Raw genomic sequence first — 19,680 nt, 5'->3', positions numbered from 1 at the left:
AAACCCCCACAACCCCTAGAAACAAGTTTTGGGATCTAGTAACACACGGCTTGGTGGACACATAAGTGGTGTCAAATGTATAATTGATTTGATGAAGCTGTTCTGTAGTATTAGGACCACCCAAAAGATGGCACTAAACAACCTTTAGTCATGGACACTTACACACAACAAAATTTGCTAATAATACTCAAAGAAATAGCTCACTACCTTAATTCTGTAATTTTGTGTGCAAAAGTAGAAGTCATCCTGATGATACTATGTTAGACCAACAGGAAAATTGAGGAAAAACACTTTTATATAAGCAGGTAAACTTTGCACTGCAAATATTACTTTCCTAGGCCACATGAAAGCATTCATATTTTTGTAAACATGACAATGTGACATTTGGTGAGTGGTGAAAATGTGTTAAAATTACTCAGGACTTAGGCACTGCACTTAAAATATTTGTTTCCTTAGAAGCTACTGATGCCATTGCTTTACATTGACCTTTATAAATCTGTGGTTGTTGGGCCAAAAGTGGTTTTATTTATGTGGGTACAATGTGGAGTCATTCCACCAAAGCCCACAGAGCTACATGGAATGACAGGTGTTAGCAAGGGGAAGCTCTGGCCACTTGTCACTGCCTTTTTTAATAGGTAGGGCTGAATATTTTGATTTTTAAATTAGCCTAGTTGTCTGCAATAGGAAGAACAAGACATGTTTTTACTAGTCACTTTCTGGTTTGTGTTGTAATAGTTGAAGGAGGAAAAAAACGCCTTTTATATTTATAACCTTTGAAAACTCAGTAATGGACTCCAATTTATACTGAACCCTGAAGATGAGAGTGTTCACATAAAGTGCTGGATGAAGGATCCTTGCATTCTGTAGGGGTAATTTTTTACAATTACTTCAGTTTCATGATTGGAACCAAATACATGTTAATAACAAACAATATAAATGAAAGAACACTGAACACCACCTTTGCTTAGAGCAGAAATCATTTGGGTGGCAAAAGGAGTTGAGAGATCTAATGCCTTCTACAAATATTTGATCCCCTGTATTTCGAGGCTCCTCTTTTGAATGTGCCTGTATCTAAACCTGCAGCTAAAGTAGCGGGATAAAAAGAAACTTCCCAGGAACCAGGCACAGAAACTTTCACCAGTTGCTCCAAAGTGTGCTCCCTCCATGAGTCTAGACTTCTGCCTGTCTTAGTGCCATGGCCAGCATGGATGCATATGAAGTGTTGAGCTTTCCATTGCTCTGTGCACTCGTTGGATTTAAAGGCATTTAAATCAACTGTATCAGCTCAGAAAAGGGAGTCAAGGTTTGTTTTTTTTTTGGTAACTCAGATAAGGCATTCAGCTCATACAGTAATTTGGCTAATATATGGTTGAATTATAACTACTATCTGGTTATAATCAAAAAATAAATTTGGATGTTGGGGATTCAGGGAATGAGCTGGAGCACATTCAAGAGAATTTAGTGACACCTGTGGAAAAACTGCACAGACATGAAAGCAGCAGCTGGCTTGATTATATTTATTCACCATGGAGTAAAGAAGACAAAAAAGAAGAGATAGTGGCAGTACACACAGAGCGAATGGGCGAGAAGCTGGACTTCCTTTGTTCTTGTAGCACAGCAACAAGATTTACTCACTGAGAGATTCTGCACAATGCATAGCATTCAAAGCCTCCATGTATATCATGGTCACATTTTGGATCTCATAGTCACAGCTCGTTGAAACTAAAGGCTTACCAATATTGATGTGTAACAGGGATACTGAGTTGTAATAACCAGTACTAATATATAATTGAAAAATTGAAAGTTCTTTAGTTACATACGATTTTAATATTGTATATCAAGGCTAAGTGAAGGAAATAGTTGTGCATCTTTCCAAGGCCTTCATAATTTGATTTTAAACAACTTCATTTTAATTAAAAAAGGCCTCTGCAAATAAGTCTTGGCATAAAAATTAGGTCACTCCACATGAATATGTTGTGGGCAGAGGGAGGTGAGCAAAGCATTTTTCTGGCAATCATTGCAACCTTTACATTCTGAGGGGATTTGAATTCACTGCAGATATTTTCTATGAGGAGAAGAGGTATAGTTTCTTATGAGCTTGAAGATAACTTTCCAATGAAGTAAGAGCTGGAAGACATAAGGAGGAGGGATGATAGGGAGGGAGAGAGTCTGAATTGGAACATTACTAATTCTCACAATGGTAGCTCAGTGAAAAAAAATGCTGCAGAACAAACCTGCCTTCATCCAGTCAATTTTTGGAAAGAATTATAGCCATTTGGAACTCAGTTTTTACTTGAAAACTCTTTGGAAACAGGATACTGCTCCCAAGCACTTTCAGCCCTTGAAACCTGGAATGAGATTCCTCTCACTCAGCTACAGACATCTGCACTGTAGCTGTCTACATCTGAACCCCATGTCCCTTTGTCACTGGAAAGAAATACACTTTTTTAATGTGTGATCCATCTAACCTATTATGGACATCCCCTGTATGGTGAGAAGAATCACATGTATGAAGTGCCCATTCTCTCTCTGTTGAATCCAAAAGGCACCTATAAACCCTGTTCAGATGCAGATTCAAAAGTCCTGGTGAGAAAGCCCCTCCCCAGTGTCAAAATATTTTTTTTTACATTCTTGAAAGCCTATGAAAGAGTTGTAGCAGTTTTATATATTTAGACTTAAAAAAATTAATAAGAGGAATGGTGTAATACAGTCTTGGCAGAAAACATGCCACTGAAATAGTTTAGGACAGCAGTGTTTGTCTTTATAGACCTGCTCACATAGAAGTCAACCATTGTTCCATAATGCAGTCTGTGGAGCAATCGGAGACCAGGGATGCAGCAAACAGGGAAGCATCCCCTACATATAGCAATAGAGACCAGTGGGGAGAAATAAGAGCCTGTAGTGTACTGTTCATCTTATCCTAAGGTCAGTGGCAAAAGCCACAATCCTTGTACCTTTTCAGTGCTTACTTTTCAGTCCTGTTTAATATCTTTATTGATGATCTGAATGAGAGGATCGAGTGTACTCAGTAAATTTGCAGAAGACACCAGGTTGGGCAGGACTGTTGATCTGCTGGAGGGCAGGAAGGCACTGCTGAGGGACTGATGGGCCAAGGTCGACAGGTTCAACAAGGCCAAGTGCTGGGTTCTGCACTTGGGTCACAAAAAACCCCTGCAGTGCTACAGGTTTAGGGCAGTGTGGCTGGAGAGCTGCCTAGGGGAAAAGGACCTGGGAGTGCTGGTGAACAGCAGCTGAACATGATCCAGTGTGTGCCCAGGTGGCCAAGGTGACTAGTGGCATCCTGGCCTGTATCAGCAATAGTGTGGCCAGCAGGACCAGGGCAGTGATTGTCCCCCTGTGCTGGGCACTAGTGAGTCCACACCTTGAGTGCTGTGTCCAGTTCTGGGCCCCTCACTGCAAGAAAGACACTGAGGAGCTGGAACATGTCCAGAGAAGTGCAACAGAGATAGGGAAGGGTCTGGAGCACAAGTCTGATGAGGAGCACTTGGGGCAGCTGGGGGGGGCTCATCCCAGAGAAAAGGAGTCTCAGGAGTGACCTTCCTGCTCTCCACAACTACCTGACAGGATGTTGTAGACAAGTGGGGGTCTCCTAGGCAAATAGTGACAGGCCAAGAGGATGCAGCATAAAGCTGGGCCAGGGAAGGTTTAGGTTGGACATCAGGAACAATTTCTTCATGGAAAGGGTTGTCAGGCATTGGAACAAACTACCAGGAATGTGTTGGATCACCGTCCCTGGAGGTGTTCAAGAATCCACTGGATGTGGCAGTTAATACTGTCATTTAGTTGACAAGGTCATGTGGTTAGTCAAAGGTTAGACTCCACAATCTTTAGGTCTTTTCCAGCCTAAATGATTCTGTGATTCTCTGTCAATTAGCAAAGATGCCTGGGTTGACTAATTAAAGGTACTTCAAGAGTTGCTGTAGGCAGGGCCAGCACTCCTGTCTGCAGTGTGGAACTGCTTCTGTGCATGCAGCTGCAAGAGGTGACTGGAATGAAAAAAATAACTGAGAACGTAAACCTGATGCTGAAAGCAGCTGTAAAAAATCCTGGTAACAGAGGAACAGTTGTTTTATATCACTATTTTGGAGCCTAGAAGCCCACGGTACATTCCTGGCTGTGGTTCTGCTCACTGTGTGACTTAAAACAGGATAATTATGACTTTTATGTCTTCCAGTTGCTTCAGCTGGGAAACAGGGGTAAGGATATCTTCTGGTGTCTATTTGTCACCACTTCATTTGACCTGTGTAAGCATAGGCAAATTCTGAAATCTTGCAGCTCAGCTTCACAGTTAACGGGAACTTGGGGATATTTGATTAGGATTAGGTTTTGAATGGCAACGCTATCTTTTAGTTAGACTAGTCTTGCATCAATCCAGCGTAATTTATTTGAGAGAAAATCCAAGCAATGAATTAATCAGTAAATCCTTGGAGATACAATTTATTTCATGTCATTATATGTATATGCTTTGCTTTTTCTTCTCATTTCTTTTAATTTCTCTGTTGCTGCAATGTGTGCTAGCTCAAGGTTGGGAACTGGAGACAAAAGCAGGGAGCAGACATTCCTGTAGGTGCCACTACTCTGGAGAGGGTTTGTGTAACTCCACTATTACCTACACAGCTCAGTCACACACTAAGGACATGTGGGAGGGGGCTGCTTGATGACTCCTGCTGTTAAGCTGCCCGGTGGGAAGGGACTTCCAAAGTCTGAAGTCCTGCTGCTGTACTTACTGGATAAAAGAAGCTAAAATGCCTAACACAGCTATACAATACATCACTTGCACGGAGGCAGTGAGAACCATTTTGGAGGCAAAAGTCTCAGCAAAGCAGGCGCTTCTTGGGGAGGAAAAGGGTTTCAGTGAGTGAGCACTGCATTAACACAGAGTACTGGGCAATGCAGTCCCATTGCTGAACCTGGGAGCAAAACTGTAGTAATATTGACCCAAAATTTGGGTTGGATCCATGTCTCTGCTGTTACATTTCTTTCCCTTCTATTTTTCATGACTTCAAGCTTGTGTACTGTGTGTTGTTTGGGTGCTTACACTGTCTACGCCCTGTTTCTTCTATTTGTTTGCAAAATATCTTGTAGGCTGAAGCTACTGTGGTGGAAATTATTAATGATCACAATGTGTGCAATGCCTAATTTGACCTGGAACTCGTGCCTTATCCTCTCACATGCAGCCAAAAATCCCGAAGTGACTTGAATCATGATGGTTGTGTTGCATTTTAATAAAATTTCCAAATTCAGTCAATATTAGAGAATTCCTGCTTTATAAGTGGCTTTTCATCCTTGATTCGTTCAATTTTTGACATTCTTGTAAATTTATATTCGCTACACAGGCGCTTGAAGGAACAGCACATTGAACTGTTCACTCAAAGCATTGCTCTGTTACAATGTTTTCTCATAATAAGAGAGCATGAAATCATCCAACTATCTGCTGGAAAATGTACTAATTATTTTCTGAGTGGGTAAAAGGTCACAAGCAACAAAGCAAGGGAAAGACAAGCAAGCCCCCATAATTCTGCACTGGAATTACACATTGGCAGGAAAATAATATTTATTAATACAGCCTACAAAAGTAATAGTAAAGCTTTTCTAAAAGCTTTAGCATGTTGTCCAACATGAAATTTAAGAATTATTTTGTGTCAAGACCAGAAAGACCTGCCCATAGAAACAGAGTTATAGTACTAGCAAAGAATAGGAACGTTTTATTTTCAGGTTCTCAAAGCAAACTTTGATCATCAGGCAGGAAATACACCAGACTTAAGAAATCCTGCCACTGACCTCTGTGGTAGAATAAAACTGAGAAAAAAGGGGAAATAACTCACCAATTTCTTAATTACTATTATGCCAAGACTTTTAAGAGTTTGAATTCCAAGCGTGTTCTAAGAAAGGAAAACATTTTGTTTCATTGAACAGCCCTTGGGGTTGACTGGCTTTTTTTCCCCCTCGACTCTCCCTGAGAGATTTTTCTATTTCTTTTCTATTGCATGTACGTGTAAAAATACAAAGTCATTTGTAAGAAGTTCACTTAATTCCTCACTCTTAGCTCACATTTGTTACAGATTTTGTTTGGCTTTCAGTTTGCCAGAAGGGAAGGGAAGCATGTGCTCCAGCCAGGGAATGCTGCTGTCCACTGAAAAATGTGTTTGGATGGAGGAGCTCTTTTTCATGGATGGATTGTGGCTTTTGGCAGCAGAGGTGGCAGGAAGCAGTTGCCATAACTACTATACCATTAGAAAAAAATGTTTTAAGTAAAGAGACATTTTTGAAATTATGGTTTTATTAACAATCCTGGTAGAAACAATCAATTCAATATGATGGGTGGCAGGATACTGAATGTGGTCTCCTGAGTGTATGCTGAGGATATGCTTTTAGGGCTATATTCAGGCTTTGGCTTGTAAGGTACATAGAAGAAGAAAATATGTAGACAGCCAGAGAACTGAACATAATCTGCCTTGCGTGGGATTTTGGGTTTTGGCTAGAATCACACTATGGTGTTAAATAGCAGGGTAAAAAAATAATATGTTTTTCAAAAGCTTTAAGGAGGGGATTTACAAATTCACTGCAATGATTTAGAAATAAAAGTTACATTTTAAGTCAATACTAAGGACTCTGCCTTAAGTATAGACATAATTTAATATTTATCTCTATTCAAGTGACAGCTACTACTCAGATAAAAAGCCCAGACATAGGTGGTTAACACTGCATATTACTGGAGTAGAGCCAGGGATGGTTTATACTGGGTGAAACCCAACTGAAGGTTTTTCATCCTCAACATTACACTACACATTATTGTCACTGGCAAATTACTTTGGCACTTTTTGTGTGCTGGTGGAATCAGAAAACATTTCACACTGCTAAAATAACCTCAGTCTATTACCATATAGACACCAGTGTAGTTTTTGTGGTCCTTTAGCTACTTTCCTGTATTGCTTTGAGACATGTCCCAAATGACCAAGCTATCTATTTATTAGTGAATTGGCCTCATGCTCCTGCTTAAAGACTGGCTCCCAGGCAGGCTTTATCCCTTCATTCTGACAAATTTCTGGGGTCAGCACCTATGAGACTGTTTCGCAGTGAGCAACCCACGGTCATGGTGCACCTTCAGCTGGGACCCTGGTCCTGGTTCCACGCACAGGAGAAGCGCAGCCACATTCCCACCTCATTCAGCCAGTGGCTTTCTCTTGTGTGACGACACCAAGAGCTCTGGGGTACTTGTGAATCAAGCTTGTACCTAAATCCCAGGTGTCTGAAGTGTGTTTCCTATGGTACATCTTGCTGGTCTGAGCAGGTGTAAAGAATAAACTCTAGTTTACCTGCTAACCCTTTGCTTTGAAAGCCAGCGTTACATTAAGAAGTACATTTGGAATGACTGATTCACTTCCACACCTTTGTGGGTTGTAATGCATATTGCAGCTTCAATTGCTTCCATGCAAGTGTAGGAACCTCCTAGAATATCTAATTAAAAAAATAACAAATCTTTGAAAAGGCTTGAAATTATAAACCCATCTGGGCTGCAATCTTCCGGATTTTAGTAACAATATCCACATTCTCATGAATAATTGGGCTATGAAGTCTTCAGGTACTGCTTCCAATGGAAATCTATATTTATTGTTTTTGGAATAAAAAAATTTTTGTTCCTTATATTTAGCTGATAAGTTTAATCTTGTATGAAATTATCCTAAACCGTCTGGGCTCCCTTCTTAGTTATTACTTCTTCCTTACTGTATCTAATTGAAAAGTAAAGCATTTTTTCCTCTACTGCTGCTCCATTATCTTATTTTAGCTGTTCTGTTTTATATTTTAAAGCTTACCAAAAGATATTGAGTTCTAGGAGATCTAAATCAACTCCCTGAGTTTTCCAAAGTTTTTGGATGCTGCCTGGTTATTGCTTAGATCCAGATTCAAAAGAGAAAAGATCCTGTTCATAGATACTGTTCTTTCTTGGAGCTTTTCCCCTGCTTTTTTCTTTTGTAGTTGTAAATGAGAAGTAACTACATCTCTTAATTTTTTTTTGCCAATGTGTTTCTTTTTCCTAGTCTACTAGGTATTTAACATCCTCTTTTACATATTTCTAAAAATCTGACTAGCTCTGAAAACAAACCAGGTGATGATTTGAATACACATTATGAATGCGGCCAAAGGAAATGGCTCCTGGGGTAGAAGGTGCAGACTCTGGGGAAGAGGAGCCTGAGACTGGAGCCACACTGGAAAGGCCTTCCCAGGCTGAGGCAGGCAGAGATCTTTTGGAGGCAAAGCTGTTCCACAGTAACATTACAACTTGTTCTGGCTCTGTCTCTGCCTGGCCTTAAGAAACTATTTTGGGGGAAAAAATAGCCAAAAATACACAACAAATCTATCCCAAAATAATAAACATTCTGACGGAGGGGGAAACAAACCCTTTGGTTCTTTCTCCTCTCCTCTGAAGGAAAAGTTCTTCATATATAATTCTTCACCGTTTCATTTTATCCCGACAAACGGGCAGAGTTGTGATGGTGATTTCCTGCATTCATGGAGAGGCTGAGGTTTCCACAGAGGAGTTCTGCCACTTCCCTTCTCCCTTTGAAGTGAAGCTGAAGAGCATTACAGCGTGCCTGTGCAGCCAAGAGTCTGACTGTGTATTTTGGCATTTGAATGCCAGACTGGTTGGTAATTTCCCCTTAAATCCTTTCATAGCTCAAATTCCTGTTGAAACAACCTATATCTCCGTAGCCACTGGTTTACCATACAGGGTCTGCCATTCGGTTTATCCCTCAGAAGCCATGCCATTTCATGTGCCTTTATTTGGCTGTGTGTAGCATGTATTTAAAATGAAATATTGGCCCAAACCCCTCTGGATGGCTGTCAGATCTTAGCATGCCACATAAATATCAGTGAGAAAACATTCCTCCCAGCCCACACAGAATGCATCTAACACTGTTTTTTCTGGACAAACCAGCCCTAGCACAGTGAGGCCTTCGGCAAAGGACCACTTCCAGTGGGCAGAGCCCTGTTTTAAATTGACCACTTTAAAGTGCTCTGAACGTTTCCAGTATAATTTTTGTTACCCTTTAGTTACAGACCACCTTTACTAGGTAACTAATCTTTTTTGCCAACCCGTTGGGTAGCTGCCATCTAAGCAATTCCCTGGGTGGCCTGCTGCCAGCTCTCAACTATTTCAAGATGTGAGTTACCTGATGCTCTCAGGCATGACAGGACCATAGTGGTGCTCATTGTGCTGCTTCCTGCCTGCTTTACCAGGCGGTTGTTTCTCTGTGGTGCCTCCATGGTTTTTCAGCTGCACAGGGCTGGTTTGCAATGGGCCTCTCTGCTGCAGTGCCAGTCAAGTGCAATTTGCACTTTTTTTTTTTTTTCAAAAATGTACAGTTTATGCACACTAACACGTGGATGGCCCTTATGTGATTACTGGCATGGCTAGAGCAGAATTTACACCTGCAAACCTCACCAGGGCATATGGGCTTCAATCTTTACAGCAGGTAAGCAAAATTATCCATGGGCATGAGAACATCTGGCTCCCATCAGCAGAGGACCTGGGCACAGCACCTGCTACCAACAGCAGCCTAAAGCTTGAAAGGAGCAAGGGCCTCAGTGCCTGCAGAGCAAACAATGCAAAATCCATTTTGACTGCACTCTCAATACTGCAATTGTGCAAGGGTGAAAAAAGGACAGAAGCAGAGCCGGCGCTATTTAAAAGATTGATTTCTGATGCACACCTGTGTGAAGCATCCAGATGAGCCAGAGACAGGTATGTCCTTGCCCTTGTGCAGGATCTCAAAGTTCAGCTGGTTTCACCCTGTGACACAGTGAGAGTCAATGCCGGCAGGGCTCTCATATGCGCTGTGGGGTTCAGCCCCCTGCCCTCCACTTCTGGCAGCTGCGAGGGCAGGGGTTCCTGTTCCTTTGGAGCCCAGCTGGCAGCTGTCATGACTTATGGGAAGCGCTCCTGCTAACGAGAGACTGCTTAGCAGAACGCACGCCTCTGTGGTCAGGGACATGCAGGAGGGCTTGGCTTAATTCTGTAAGGTTAGGTCCTTTGGGTTTACTGAGACAGTGGAATAGATGGAAGAAATAAAACAAAGACACACCACTGAACCAAATTACAGGTAGGTATAAATAGATGCTTACGAGCTTCCTGTGCCAAGATGCATTAAAGCTAATAAAGGTTACAGAGTGCAACACTTCTAACCCCTTAAACCTTCTGAGACACCCCTCTCTCCAATACCTGTGTGCACATGTGTTCTCCAGAATTTCATCCAACTTCCTGGTCTTACTGTATTTGTGAAGCAACACTTGGAGCAGTCAGACTATGGTGGCAATGGCCAAAGTGGCCATTTTAATAAGCTCATCCTAAGGCTGCACACAATTGCTTCAACAAAGCTTTCTTGAGCAGCTGCTTAAGAAAATGTCTGTGCACTTTCACTTAGAGGTATGCTTTTCCCCAGAATGATCAAGGGAAAGCAAAGAGACTGCTGCCCTGTCCTTCCAAGCATGGAAAATAATAATTTTTCTTTGGCTTTTTTTAGATTATTTTTCCCACACATTTGCTCTTCAACTCTATCCTTGGGTCAGCTTAGAATGCTGAGTGGTCTAAGTATGATGAATTTATTACTTTAAACTTCACAGAGCACAGCATAAGGAGAGAGGAACAGTGTAAGCAATGTGGAAAGGCTTGTACATTTTCTAGTTTGATTACTGGATGTATTTTGAGGTTTCCAAAACTATTTTTGTCTTAAAAAAAAAGGATCAGTTTGGCTAGAAGACTGAAATTGGATCAAATCCATCTTGCATCCCCACCTAAAAATGAGATTTGGGTCTGCAAGTTCAGAATCTTGGGAATAGAAGTCTCCCTCCTCACATGTAATTATGGATAGTTTCTGAAGAGGTGAAATGTCACGTTCTGAAGAGATGGAAAATACATTAAGAGAGAATGAGTTCATCTTCCTGATACAGAACAGTCTCTGCAGAATAATGGGATTATGGCAGCGTTGGACATTTGAGAAAGTCTATACTGCTGTGTCTGCTTTATTTGATTTGTATATGAATGGATTTCCATTTCCAGTAATTGTTTCCTCTGAGTTACTGCAAACTCTAAAATGGGAAATAAAAATGGAATTTTGGGGAGATAGGACCTGCTATAATCACTTGGTGACATTGCAGCTTGCCATACAGAGAGAGATATGGAGGAGGTGCTGATTTATCTCTGAGGTGGTAACACTTGCAGAGCTCTGTAGGAGGCAAAATGAAAGTAGAGGATAAAGTTGTGGCTTAGTTTGCATGTCTGGTATTTCTACGTGCAGGTGGGCAGGAAAACACAAGGTGTTAGAGGAGGTTTTGCACTACTCTAGGACCCTGGCTGAGGAAAGATGCAAGGAGGGGTGAAAACCTGTTAGTCAACTTTTACTGAAGACTGTAGCAGATGACCCATCTCCCTGAAACATTTAGGCAGGGTAAGTGCCAAAACTGCCTTCTAGCACAGGTTTTTCACTGCATCCTTCACTGGTGTTGCCTGCTGTAGGCTTGATGGGCAGTGACCAGCCTTATAACCATCTAGTGTAAATGTATAAGCACGATTTTCTAAAATATCTTTATATATGTGTATTTCTCTCTATATATACAGTAGTAATATTAAAAGTATGAAATATTGTGCATATATCAAGCACTAGTAGAACAGCTCTCTTCAAGCAGATTTATTAGCCAATTTTTTCTGAAGACCTTGGGCCCCTCTATAGGTACTGACAGCTCTGTAAAGCTTCACTGCCTTTGTTTGAACAGCCTAGGAAGAAAAGCTATTCCTAGGCATGTATAAAACTGTTTCTGTAAAAAAGAACCAATTTCATTCACAGTTTGTAAAACAAAATAAAAGCAAAACCTCCAAATTAATAAAAAGCAAAATCAAAAACTCATAAAAAACACCAGTAATCAATACATTAGACATGCACATGGAGTAAGATTTAGACAGGATGAGTTTGTTTTTACTTTGGGGAAGAACACCTCTTTGGAAAGCATCATTTTTGGGAACAAGAAAAACTCCAACTTAATGTTCTGGAATGTGAAAGGATAAGCAAGAAATCAGCATGAAAAATGACATATAAGGTATAATAATATGGTTCTATTGGAAGAGTAAATCTTTGTAATAGGGATCTTTGTCTGAGGCTCTGGAAGGGCACCCAATGCCCTCTTCTGCACTTTCCTGTTATGTGTCTTGACTCCCCAAAACACTTTGCTGGAACTCCACCCAACCACAACTAAAGTGCAGTGTTTACATACAGAAAGGATATTTATGCCTTAATGTAGAAATCAGCTCTTTATGCTCTTCTGTATGTAGTGGGGCACAAACAGCAAACAGTTGCCCCGAATATACCATATAAACAAATATTTTGGACCTATGATACAGTTTGCATTTATTACTTTTACTGAAATCACAGAATCAAATGTTTCAAGATTACAACTGGTAAATTATACATATGTAATAGTTCACAAAACAAAATATTGGCCTTCAATGTGTCATAGTACAGTGTAGACCTTGTACAATTCAGTTCAAATGATTCTTTATTTTGCATAACATATTTTTAGGATGTAAACTGGCTGACATAGTAGTGCTCTAAAAATGTTAACTCTTCAGTTGGACAAATACTAGGATGAAAAAAGGGTTTTGTGACACATCTTGTTTTTACAAAGGGTACTGGTATTTCAGCCAAGTTATCTGTAATGCACAAAGTGACAATTCCCAGAATATGCTGACACCAACAGTGTATAAAGAGGCACGTGAAGTAAACTAAGCAAAACCAAACATTGTGCTTTCCCCTTAGTCCTTCCTACAATACCTCGTTCATTTTATTTTATCTGGTGCTGGGCAGATGACCTGGCTATACAGGTTAAAGGGGTTTATTGCTGTACAGGAGTATACACTGTCTCCAACTTGAATTCAGCGTATTATTTCCTGTATCTGATGGGATTTTAACAATGAACTTATGCTTGACTGTCACTATGTTTCATACGATAAACTATTTGAAGATTTCACAGTTCATATGATAAATAGTGTAAACCAGTTACTATAAATTAAAATTATGCTGTCACTTACAGTGGTATAAGTTCGAAGCACCTCCTGCAAAGCCAAATGATGTAATGAAGTTACTCTAAATTTACACAGATATAACTAAACCCAGTGTAACTTTTTTCCCCTGTGAGTGGGAGTAATGGAGACCCCGAAAACTTGCTTCTGTATGTATGTACATGTACATGTTTATATATACACAAGCATACACATGCACACACAAAAACTACGCACTCTGCATTTAGCCAAGGGGAAGCTCTACATGTGCCCATGTATGAGTTTCAACATGGACCAAGCCAGGCTGATGTGTGTGGAGATGATTTTACTGTCCTTAAAGTGACCATGAGCCCCCACAGACAACATCCAGAGCCAACGACGCTGCGGGTTTTGTCTTCAACGTTTAAGTCTGCAGTGTGCAGAGCAGCGGGGTGGTACTGGGGTGTTTGGTGTGTTATGTCTGGAGAGAAGCTCCTACACCACTCACCTGTGTTTGGGCATTTCAAATTTTGCACTCTGTCACTGAAAACTTGCACTTGTGATAAAATCTTCTAAGGCCCAAAGCCACCTTCTGGGGTCCCAGCTGAGGACCTAGTTTCCCTTACATTAAGAGTCATTACTGGTACACCTGATAAACCAGAAATACCTGCATTTGCAATGTTATTTAAAGCAAGGATGTTGAATTAGCTTTACCATACAAGTTAGTATCAGCGTACCCACAGAAAAAACCCTCTTGGAAATGTTGCAAATAACAAGTATGAATGCAATGATGCACTCTGGCAGCTCTATAAAAATTAACCACTTAATTAAAAAAAGGAACAAACCCCTCCAAACCAAGCAACTTTTTTTCCTGAAAATGGCAGCCCATGCTCAGAGAATCTAATTTTGCCTCTTGTCATAGGCTCCACCTCCCTCAGTGACAAAGAACACCATGGCATTCATTGGCATGAGGAAAAACATTCACCTAAACATATTGCTGAAAGCCCACAATTGTTAATGAGCCATCCCTAGAAATCCTATTTAAAGCCTGCCCTGAAGATCATCAAGGACCCGGCTTGTAGCCACTCCCTGGCATTTTGGGTTGTGTCTTGAGTGAGGCAGCATCGCCCACTGGCCACCATTAATTCATTTAAAGCCTCGTGGCTGGCTCTGGGTCCTCGGTAGTGCCTGGGTGGCAGCAGGGGCTGTGCAGAGAGGCTGAGCTGGAATTTAACTTAGGTGAATGTGGGCACTGGCAGGAGGACTTTCAACAGCTTGAAATTGCTAATAAGCAGTCCGTAGTGCTGCCTTTACAGTGAAGTGGCTACAGGAGTCATTTGTATTGTTAAATAAACCGCAGAGAAGCTGTACATTTGTCTGTATCACATTTTTCCCCTAACACTGGACCTGATACTAGTTCCCTTGAGTTCTGCAGTAGTTGAACTGGAGGAAAAGTGGAAGTAAAACAGATATTGTTATTTTCATGGAAACATGCTTTACTAGCTTTTTTTGTATCTAACTTTTCCTGATGTGGTGCAAAGAGCTAGAATACAATGAAGTAAAATATTGAAAAGCATTCCAAACTGGGCTTTTGACTTTTATAGCCATATATACATATCTATATATGTATATAAACAGTGAAAACACTGGAAAAGTACCTTCTATAATGGTTCAGGCTTCATAAACCAAATCATACATTGTTTAAGCTATTTCTTAAAGAGGCACCCAAGAGTTTCTCTTTAGTGTTTTCACTTTAATGTAAGAAGCTGCATGAGAGAAGACTCACTTGCACCCTGGCAACTCAGGAACTTCATTCACATATAGAGGACTCCCAGTTACTAAAAGTCTGTGACTGCTTCAATGCAAGCACCAGCCTCGGTGGTCAGTCTGAGGTGTGCAGCACGAATTGCACATGTCTAAGCGAAGCAAATCTGTTGTCTGACTTCTTCAGGAGCCATTATGGGTTTTTTTCAGTCCACAGACCTTTATGACACTCTAGTTGAGAGATTTTTGAAGTGTAAGTGTAACAGGGAGCTTTGAGCACAAGGTGTCACAAAATTACAAATCTAGAACCTACTCTAAGTAAAAGATGGTAGCAGAAAAAGAATATACATCTATACAGTGTGCACACATGTATACACATATACTCCTGTTTCATGAAAAAAGTTTTCTAAATAAAATCATACAAAAAAAATAACCAGTGCCATATATTATGTAAACTCACAAGGCATACTTTCAACACAAATCTGAAGCATAAATTAAAAGAGAGCGAGAAAGTGAGAGACAGAGATGATAGGAAAACATTTTAAATATAGAATTTGCACAATTGGTATTTTGTTAAATAAGAATAAATAAATTCATTACATCCATTCACATACCAGTTGTAAAAACAATAAATTACTTTATTTTTTTCAGTGCTGTGTTGCCCTTTTCTTTTTTAAACAGCTGTTATTATTCCACAAGATTATTCCCTCTCCCCTTGTGATAAAACTGTTTCCACAGGAGGGCAGCTAAATTTAATTTCTTGTATACAGCCAAACCAAAGTTGACAGGCTTTTTCCTAATGAGAATCTCTTATTTGAAAAGCAGATGCTGTAAAACCCACCAAAGCTTAGAGGTCCAAATTCACCTAAGGGCACCCTAAGTGAGTCCCAAAGTCTGTGAATTTAACTGAGGACTGTTCCTTAATATGCCAAGAGCAAAACTCTGGGTTTCTATCCCCTAGGTGCATTTTATGACTCCAGCTTGGCAACACTGGGGAGCGATGTAAACAACGATGTAACAGAGTGAGTGACACAGAATTAAGTTGGGAACAGATGTGGACATGACAAACTCAGATACCTTCCACCAATTCTTCATTCATCAGTTACATGAGACAGCCATGACTGACAGAAGGAAGGTTTGGAATAGGAATCTGACTACCAAGAACACCTAAAAAAGTAAGAGTTAACTACTGTTTTAACTACAGCAGGCTGATCTAGTTTATCTTACACTTTTAGGGTCCTGCCTTGGTCTGTCCCCTTTGCCCTCTCACCATAGAAGGGCAACTGCTCTTTGCTCATGATACTTTGCTTCATTGCTACACTGGTGAAAAGGGTAAAGTCACTATAGTGGTTTGTTCTCATACTTATTTATATTTATATAAATAAACTCTTTCAGTGGAAAAGATACTCTTGATCTAAGGAAGCTTTAAATTTATACCCGCGTATGGTATTACTCTTCTGGAGCCTAAATAGCATCCAAAAGCTTTACTCACTCTTTTGAATATATAATAAATTATTACCATCATGAAAACACAAATACTTGTACATTCTGTCTCTATTATGAAAAAACATAGGAAAAACAAATACCACTTAATGCAGCAGCTGTATGCTGAGGCAAATGTTAAGTCTGTGCTGAGACACATTAAATCTCCTGATTTTTCCTCTCATGATGGTTTCTATTTGTAATTGACTTTTTCAAGAGGTTCTAGAACATGGGTAATATATAGATAAGTATAGAAATTTGATTACCTGAAAGGAAAATAAGGCATTTCAAAGCAATCTTATTTTAACAGGCAGAGAAGGCTCTCTGCAAATATTTAGAGCCTCTCAGTTCTTAGGGTGGGATCAAGATTAAATGGGGAGTTTTCCTCAAGACCCACAATTTTGCATAGGGACTACTCCTAAGCAGAAGGCCACACCGGTTTTGAAAGCTGGAGATGATTACTAACATTTGTTGGTGATCCATTTAACAGAGGAGGAGGCCCTGCCCCTGTTACTGTTTATTTAGAACAAGGTACAAAAATAGATACTTCTCCAGGTTTCACAGTTGTGGATGTAGCAACTCTATGCTGTTTTGAAATCATCACATGATTTCTAAGAGTTCATACAAACATGCCACAGTTGCAAAAACATGTTTGTGTCAGCCTGGAGTCAGACTTGCCCTTCTTGCTACACACTCCAACAAGTTTTCCCTCCTGATTTCATGGGATTTTCAGAAGAGCCTGAGGTGCTCGAGTACCACTGACTTACAGCTGTGAGGCTTGTCTGAAAATCCTCCTGTGATCCTGGACTCTCCTGTGTGGATGAACAAAGGCATAAAAGACAGATGGGATTCTACCTCCATCAGTATTTTTTAACTGTTTCTTTCACTACCTGTTATCTCAGGGCTTAATTCAAAGCCTGCTGATATAAGAGGAAGCAATTTTAACAGGATTGCTATCAGGCCTCCACCTGCATAAGGTGAAATGTCCATCCTCAGTAACAGAACTTCTACCAGACAATAACGGGATTCAGGAACTGCTGCCAATGAAAACTATTACCAGCTACTGCCTGTACTGTGGAAACAGTCTTATTGATATTGGACAAGTCCTCCACATCCTGATGTGGTTTGACTTTCTAGTGACCCCTCTTCCTCCCAAATGTGGTAGATATACAAAACATGAATGCCTTCTATAGATTTAAAAAACCCCAAAAGACACACAAAACAATCAAAAAAGACAAATAGTTACAAACTTTTGCTGGTAAGATGAATACCAGAGTTAGACATGATGGACAAAACAGTGATAAAATATTAACTGCTTGCTGTGTTTTTTTGACCTTTATAGCCTCTTGAAAAGATGTAGGTACATTACACATTGTTAGATTCAAGGTGGAAGCCATAGAGAAAATAACAGAGAAAGCAGCTGAACACAGCCTCAGAATATCTGAGTTAGAAGACACTTGATTATCTTACCTGTAATTTTTGGTTCTCTAACTAGTTTCTACAAAATACAGTATGCCTTTGTTTCATGGAAAGAAGCAGCTAGCAGCTATTGTTAACCGACAACAAGGACCCCAAGCTGTGGCACAGCTGGAACTAAGTGAAAGGTTTACAAGCACAGTGTAAATAAAGTACACAAATTCCTCCTAGCAGCCAAATCCTCCTTCTGTGCATGCCTGACACACACATGGCAAGGAGTTGCTGATGGTCCTGGTATTTGAGAAATGTACACGTGGGGTGTCCTGGTCTGCAAGCTGCTGCAACGCTCCTTCTGAGAATTTCTTGGTGGATACACAGTATTTGTCATAGAATAATGATATACCGTCAGGAAATTCCTAGCATGAAAATGTATTTCCTTTTGTCAAAACCAAAAGGTATTACTTTTTAAAACCAGCAGCAAGCTCTTCATTTTCCAGTAAAACATCTGTGGCCCTTTTTGAAGAATGGACCAAGTCCAAAAGGGCTACAGATATACTTTGGTCAATCACTTTGCTTATGTAGTTTCTCTTTTCACTTTTTAATAGAACCATGTCATATAAAGTGACATACTGAATGAAAGATATTTACAAAACAGTATAAAATAAGCTACTGTGGGATCATGGGTACATGTGACATTTTCTAAGGACATACTGTATTAGAGGTAGGTGAAAAAGGGGAGATGATTCTGTAACCTTTAAATATCCCAGGCTCCTCCATTCACTAGTTCTTCTTCTTTTGCATTATTTTAGTTTACATTTTTGCAGACACAGAGGGCTTGTAACAACTTTAATGCTTAGTTTTTTTGACATATTAAGATCACCCTACTATTACTTAAAGCAGTGCACATCTTCATTTGGTCCAAATAGGCAGATTCTGCCCATAATTTGAGACTGTATGTAAGTACATTGAAGCCTTTGCTTCTCTCTGTCTGGGCAGACCTAATACCAGTATGTCAACAATGGCTTAATCAAACCTCTTTTAAAGAAGATCACAACCACAGGTTAACACTTTTTCAACAAGCACTGTTTAAATGCTGACGGTCTCTGAGAGAGAAGACAACCCTTAGCTAGTTTTCCATGCCCGTCTTTGCACTGGACAGTCCTGGTGTGCCATCCCGTGTCACACGTTCGAGAACAGGAGAGCCACGGCCCCGTAACCCAGCGGGGTTGCGTGAGCTGCGGAGTCACTTTGCTGGTGACAGAGTTAGTCATTTGCCCGGGTTTCTTTGGCACGAAGAAACTGTAGCGGACGTCCACGGGCTGCGTTGGATCGGTCGCCAGTATCTGCACAATCAGAATCTCCTTTGTGGCAGAGTGTCCCATGGCGTGCAAAAAATCGTCTTTGTGGCTCCATCCGCTGTAGTTCATGACAGTCCCGTTGATGTCGATGATTGTTTCTGAAGTAGAGATCATGTATTTCCCATTGACAAGGTACTCACCGTTTTTCTTCTTCAGGGCCAGGTAGGCAGTGAACCTGCTCTGGTCCTTAGTCTTGAACTGCCGAACTTTGATGTGGGTTGCCCCTTCGGGGATCCTCACTACGTCTGTGTAGCCCTTGCTGAAGGCAGGGAGAGAAAGAAGAGCATTCAGTAGCTAGCATGAAATAAGCCTCAAGTCTTACTGCAATGCCTCACAAAGTCATTGCTATGACACATCTCGCTTCATTCAGTTCAGGCCCTAAATCCATCTGGATTGACGCTCATCTTAGATTAATTTGACCAGGTTCCACTGTTGGTCTACTGTGTTGTTCTTTATGTTCTTAAAGAAATTTCTATTGCACTTATTTCAAATTGCTTAATCTTTAGCTTTAGTAACAATTTGATGTAAGTCAGATACAAGAGGAATGAAAAATAACAGATAGCTCATATATTTCACCAAAGGGTGGGAGATACGAAATACGATGCATGC

The 19,680-nt window shown here is 40.5% G+C and overlaps 1 protein-coding gene across 1 annotated transcript in view; it reads right to left on the bottom strand.

Annotated features, from left to right (window-relative positions):
- Positions 1-12,410: 12,410 nt before the first annotated feature.
- ADAMTS5 (ADAM metallopeptidase with thrombospondin type 1 motif 5) overlaps positions 12,411-19,680 on the bottom strand; it is a 46,951-nt gene continuing 39,681 nt past the window's right edge. Inside the window, exon 8 of the mRNA XM_027648641.1 lies at positions 12,411-19,330. Coding sequence (XP_027504442.1) covers positions 18,775-19,330 — 556 coding nt within the window. The 3' untranslated portion in view covers positions 12,411-18,774. The remainder of the gene's footprint in view (positions 19,331-19,680) is intronic.

The sequence above is a fragment of the Corapipo altera genome, unplaced genomic scaffold (genome assembly GCF_003945725.1).
Source record: "Corapipo altera isolate COAL_440 unplaced genomic scaffold, ASM394572v1 58, whole genome shotgun sequence".
In the NCBI taxonomy this organism is placed as follows: Eukaryota; Metazoa; Chordata; class Aves; order Passeriformes; family Pipridae; genus Corapipo; species Corapipo altera.
Note: the sequence above shows the minus strand (reverse complement) of the source record. Positions and strands in the feature narration are given on the sequence as shown.